Below are 6,460 nucleotides of genomic sequence, written 5' to 3' on the forward strand. Positions count from 1 at the left end.
GCTGCCACTGCTGCTGCCACGACCGCTCCTGCCAGGGCGAAGAGAATGGGAATAACGGTTAGCATGTTGGCTGCTGTGTCTACTGCATGTGTGCTTGCGCGTCTTTATGTGTTTCCTGGTTGTTGCCAGTGAAACTTCAGCCTCAATAGAAGCGTTGTATCTTCTCCGATAGGTCACCGGCGCTTCTGTCCTTTTGGGACAATATCGCGCTGCCGTTTAGGTTCCTAGTTAAACTAACGGGAACTTGGTATATATGTGGGGAATATAGTATTCCTAGACTATGTGAATGTTGATGTGTCACGCCAGATGTGCATATTCATACGATGTAGGGTGGGACGGGGAGGAAGGGGTGCCGCTGTTGAGTCTCCTGAAATTATTATTATTTTTTTTATCTTGGTGAAGACGGTGGTTTTGCTTTCGGTCACATCAGAGTCTTTGTTCTGGTCGCAGACTGGCGACTGAAAACGGATGGGAGTTGAAATTAGCCCTTAAGATATTTTTTTATTGTTATCATTTCTTTTCCTCTCTCAGTTCTATGAGGAGCTAAGATGAGAGGGGGGGGGAGGGTGGTGGATGGGAGTGGAATGGATGGGAATAGGTACGTGCCTTTGACTTAGCTACCCCCCCTACAGAGGGGAAAAACTCTTGGTATATAGAGAGATAGGCAATTAATCTCTTTGTTGCGACGGCCCATTTAAGATTCTTATTGTGGTAAACACCAGACAATCTTTTATTTTAGCTGAGGGGAGGATCTCGTGCTGAAGGGGTGAAGTGTTAGTCCGGTTTCCACCTGGTTATTTCATTTAGGCAGGAAGAAGCCCTCCACAGACACACATCAGGTACAAACAAGTGTTACAATCGTGCGTTTTGACGGGCGCAGAGGTACACATTAACACTGACTAGATCTATGTAGGAGGAAGAGGCTCGGAAGGACTTCCTCCTCTTGCCCCCCCCCACCCTTCCCCGTAGCCCCATCTCCCTTACCAGTCACTCTGGCAATCCACGAGCATAAGATTCAAAATAAAGAGATCGTCTTCAACAGCTGAGATGGAACTCCTGGTAAGAAAAAAAAAATCCTTTTTTTCTTTTTGGAATTGCTCAATAATACGACCGTAAGGAGGTACAGAACACGCAGGAAGTGTCATGGCGTTTGGAGATGTGGAACTGGCCATTTTGCTTAGATGTACAAATTTTGGCCATTGTGATTAGATGTACAGATTTTTTCTTTGATAATTTCGTAAAGGTACTACTAGCCTTTGGCTGGAGAAAATCAGCTGAGATAAAGTGAATAAACGCATTAGCAAATAAATTAACAAACAAATAGATATACATATATATATATATATATATATATATATGTATATATATATATATATATATATATATATATATTATATAATAATATATATATAATATATACCAATAGATATCTAGATGAATAAGTGAATAAATATATAAACAGATAGATAGATAAATAAATAGACAAATAGATAAATGAATAGACAAATAAATACCAAATGAATAAGTAAATAAATAAATATATCAATGAATAAATAAATAAATAGATAAATGAATAAATAAACAAATGAAAATAAATAAAAGAATGAATACAAATAAATAAATAGGTAAAAAAAAAAAAAAAAAAAAAGGAAAATTTTTCTAAAGGTCTCATCAGTGGAACTCAGGGGTGGACCGAACTCACTGTAGTTCATTATTTTGGCCCCGGGGGTGTCGGGGTCGGGAGGTCATTCCTCAACTCCTCAAGGGGAGGTGCGAGGGGGGGGGGGAGGCACAACCGGGCATGAGGATAAAGATCCAGCGAGACGGTGGACATGAACAGAGTCAATGAGAAAAGTGTCATCGAGAACTGAATTAGGAGAAGAAGTTACGGACGTGAGAACGCATTCCGCATCACGGATACGAGTGTGGTAGTTGGAAAGCCGTGCATGGGAGCGTGTGTGGGCGGGGGAAACAGCGTGGGCGGTAGGGTTGGGGGGCACGAAAAGGAATATCCAGGAATGATGGAGGAGGTGAGGACGGCGGTGTTCCAGGATACTGGATCCAGGCTTGCTGTGAGGGCCGTGATGCCATTACTGCACCGTAAGACCACACAACCAAGCGCGCCAGAGCTCACTGGGAATATATGGGCGCAGGACGCAGGAAGGGAGGGAGGGAGGGAGGGAGGGAGGGAGGGAGAGTGGGATATAGGTGGGCGTGAAGTCCGTGCGTGGGCGTGGTATTCGCTGTACAGAAGCTGCGGGTGAGGTTGCGATTGGGAAGCAAACGCCGATGTGGGGGGGAGGAGGAGGAGGAGGAAGAGGAGGAGGAGGAGGAGGAGGAGGAGGAGGGGGGGAGTCTGTCAATGGGGGAGGCTGGGGTAAGAGTAGGGAGAGGAGGAGGAGGAGGAGGAAAACAGGGATGGAAATGAGGGTGAAGATGAAGGTTAGGATTTGAATGAAGGTGAAGAAGAGGATGAGGAAGAAGATCAGGATGAAAATGAAAAGGGAGATGAGGATGAGAAGGAGGAAGAATAAAAGGAAATGAAAACAGAGATGGAGGTGAAGGTGGATCAGGAGGAGGAGGAAGAGGAGGAGGACGGGAGAAGGAGTGAAGAAGATGTGTATAGAAGATGGGGTTGCGAAAAGGAAGCCGGTGTAGTGGAGGGGGGGAGGAGGAAGAGGGGAGGAAGAAAGGAGAAGAAGGAAGAGGAAGAAGGGAGAAGGAGAGAGAGAGAGAGAGAGAGAGAGAGAGAGAGAGAGAGAGAGAGAGAGAGAGAGAGAGAGAGAGAGAGAGAGAGAGAGAGAGAGAGAGAGAGAGAGAGAGAGAGAGAGAGAGAGAGAGAGAGAGAGGCAGAAGGAGAGGCAGGGGCGTAGGGAATGGGTAGGAAAGGAAGAAATATGAGGATGAGGGAGGTAGTTAGGGAGGTAGGTAAGTAGGTAGGGAGAGAGGGAGGGAGGGAGGGAGGGAGGGAGGGAGGGAGGGAGGAGGGAGGAGAAAGGAGGAGAAAGACCTTGAGTGAATGAGACTACTTGAAGAGAAGAGGTTTTGTGGAGCAGGAGGAAGAGGGGGAGAAGGAGGATAAGGAGGGGAAAGGGGGGGAGGGGTAGGGAGAGGAGGAAGAGGAGGAGAAGGAGGAGGAGAAGAAGGAGGAGGAGGAAAAGACATAGTAGAATGAGAAGGTGAAGGAGCATCCGTAGGTATGGCAAGAGGCAATGTAGAAAGATATGAAAAGTGAAAGGAAGAATGAGGAGGAGAAGGAGGAGAAGGAGGAGGAGGAGGAGGAGGAGGAGGAGGAGGAGGAGGAGGAGCAGCAGCAGCAAGAGCAGGGAGAGTGGACAGAAGAGGAATAGGAGGAGAAAGAGAAGGAGAAGAGGTGATGAGGGTGGAGAAGGGGAGAAGTAGAATGAAGAGGATGAGGAGGACTAGGAGTAAAGGGGACTGCATGGCGAGGAAGAATAGAAGAGGAGTAGGAGGAGAAGGAGACAGAAGAGGAGGAGGAGGAGGAGGAGGAGGAAGAGGAGGAGAAGTAAGAGTGGAGGAGGAGGAGGAAGAGGTGGAAGAAGAGAAAATAAGGTAAAAGAAATAGTACAGAAGTGTTGAAGATGAGGTGAAGTGGCAGCAGGTACTGTCGACGAGCTCGAGGTCAAGGTGTTCATCCGTGGGATGAAGCCGAAGTCGCTCAACTGCCGTGGACAGAGAAGGACGAGAGAGGACCGGTGGTGGCAAAGAAGCTAGGTAGACAGGCAGGTGCTGACGTGGAGCAATCGGATGGATTTCGAGGAAGTTAATATAATAGAAAGGTTTAGACAACAGACTATGAAAATGACGCCAGGTTACAAATACTCGCGTAGCCAAACACTTACACACAGACATACACGCACTCTCGTAAACATACACACACACACACACACACACACACACACACACACACACACACACACACACACACACACACACACACACACACACACACACACACACACACACACACACAGTACTTGTTCGATACTTTAATGTCAAAGTCGGGAAGGAATGAACAAATCTGGGGTAGGTGACAGAGGACAATCCTAGTAATTTTCGTAGAACTATCAAGCTTAAGAGCAATGAATACATTTTTCCTAAACAATAGCTGTGCGTATGTAAACTTGGTGGAGTTGAACCTTAGCAGCAAAGAACAAGACAAATCTTATATCAAGAGACAGGCAGGTAGTTGTGTAACTATATTGAACTCAAAAAATAAAAATAAATAAATAGATAAATAGATAAATAGATAAATAAATGAATAAATAAATCAATGGGTAAATAAGTAAATGAATGAATAAAGAAATAGATGAATAGGTAGATTAATAAATGGATGAATAAATAAATGAATAAACTGATAAATAGGTAAATAAATATATAAACATCTAGCCGGTAAATATATTTCAAGAAACTCTGAAAATAATTGCTTTTCAGGCAGAAGCTAAAAACAGCATTCTAATTGTGTGTAATATTAGAGGGAACATAATGAGGTTAGGAACTTAGAAAAATATAATCAAGTTAAGGGATAAAGTAGCCCAATAATAAGGCAAAATATATGTAGATTAAAAAATAACATATTGCGAGGGGAACAGGAAAGGAAAGCAAAGGATGGAAAATTAGAAAAAAAAAAGTACATTTGGCTCTTACGGAGGGAACCTCTCGAGAAGTTACTTTTCAGATCCACCTAAACCAAAAATGATCTAAGAAAAGAAAAGAAAAAAAAAAAAAAGAAAAAAGAAAAAAAGAAGAAGAAGAAGAAGAAGAAGAAGAAGAAGAAGAAGAAGAAGAAGAAGAAGAAGAAGAAGAAGAAGAAGAAGAAGAAGAAGAAGAAGAAGAAGAAGAAGAAGAAGAAGAAGAAGAAGAAGAAAAAATGTATAATTAAAATAAACAAATAAAATAACTAAATAAGTAAAAACAAATTAATAAATATCGCAGTAGAAATGTTATTTGATAGTCAAAGGCAATGCAGCAAGGTACAGTACCTCTACAGCATGGCCCGGCTGCCGAGCCTGGTTCATCCCCATAGCTTCTTTATAAGGCGACCCCTCCTCCCCCAAACTCCCCCTCATCCACTCGAGATGTTTACGTAGTAGACATAAACATCTCTTCAGGCTGTGTCACTCCCCTCTCAATAGAAAATAAATAAGTGTATAGATTGATAGGTAAATAAACCAATTGGTAGATAAACAAACATGCTGATTAATCATAAGTAGAATTGAGATGATTGATAATAGATAAACTAATCAAAGTATGTAGATGGTGCATGAATGGATGAACAAATAAATGTGTAGATAATTAGATAAAAGCAAACATTCAAACAAATAAGTAGATAAATAAATAAATAAATAGATGAATAATTGAATAGATGAACATACATGTGTATATGAATAATTGAACGAGCAGATAAATAAGAATAACGGGTTGGCTTTGAAAACAAGTGTTCAACCACAGGCAGTTTGAAGACGCTGTATTGCGTAATCGATAAATCATAATATCGTCTCTAAACAGTACATATACATACACACACACGGTGACACACACACACACACACACACACACACACACACACACACACACACACACACACACACACACACACACACACACACACACACACAAACATGCACACACACTTGTATACATACATACATACATACATACATACACACATACAGACATGCATGCATACATATACAGAAACATACATACATATGCTCAGTTGCTCACTGGTAAAGTGACACGTTTGATCTACTTTTTAATTTTACCTTTTGACTAACATGAATATACAACTTCATACGTCTGTGACAAAATACCCTCCGATATTAGATCCCTGGTGTAATTCACAAGAGTTATGTAGGCGATGTCCGGCATGATTACACAATAAGACCAAAAGCTATCGGAAATTCGGTTGCCCGCGCTTCGTCGCTTCCCCTCTGACCTTTGCCGAGCTTCTTGTTCCCTCCTCACTCCTCCTCCCACTCTTACTCCTCCTCCTTCTCCTCCTCACTCGGTACTGAAGTCCTTGACGACGCGACGGCGCTTCGGTTTGGCGCGGCGCTGTGCTTGGAGTGCCCGAGTATGTATGTCTTGGCAGCACGAGAGAGAAAGAGAGAGAGAGAGGGAGAGAGAGAAGAGAAGGAGGCGCCGCTGCAGCGTCATCACTCATAGACTGCGGATACTGTACTCAGATAATTATTCAAGAGCATGTAGGAAGAAGCTTGACAGGTCTTTACTCGCATTCGTACCAGCAAGAATGCAGTGCCAGCGAATGTATAGAGGTCGTCTGCAGACTTTTTGCTCTTAAAGTTACTTGGTATTGAGAAGAATATAGGAGAAAGGGAGGCTTTTTTTGGATAAATTTAGATAAGTGTAAAGAGAGTTTTGGGAGGAACGTCAATGTAGTGGTACTGGGGAATATCAATGCTAGAGAAGGAGATGA

At 42.9% G+C, this 6,460-nt stretch overlaps 1 protein-coding gene across 7 annotated transcripts in view; it reads right to left on the reverse strand.

Annotated features, from left to right (window-relative positions):
- The window catches only part of Mur89F (Mucin related 89F), a 659,376-nt gene that overhangs the window by 31,143 nt on the left and 621,773 nt on the right, over positions 1-6,460 (reverse strand). For all 7 annotated transcript variants that reach the window (XM_076197862.1, XM_076197879.1, XM_076197870.1 and 4 more), the window contains one exon: positions 1-28. This exon is cut by the window's left edge and continues 198 nt beyond it. In XM_076197862.1, coding sequence (XP_076053977.1) covers positions 1-28 — 28 coding nt within the window. The remainder of the gene's footprint in view (positions 29-6,460) is intronic.

Source organism: Oratosquilla oratoria, chromosome 1 (assembly GCF_046742065.1).
Source record: "Oratosquilla oratoria isolate Oo_2021 chromosome 1, ASM4674206v1, whole genome shotgun sequence".
Lineage (NCBI taxonomy): Eukaryota > Metazoa > Arthropoda > Malacostraca > Stomatopoda > Squillidae > Oratosquilla > Oratosquilla oratoria.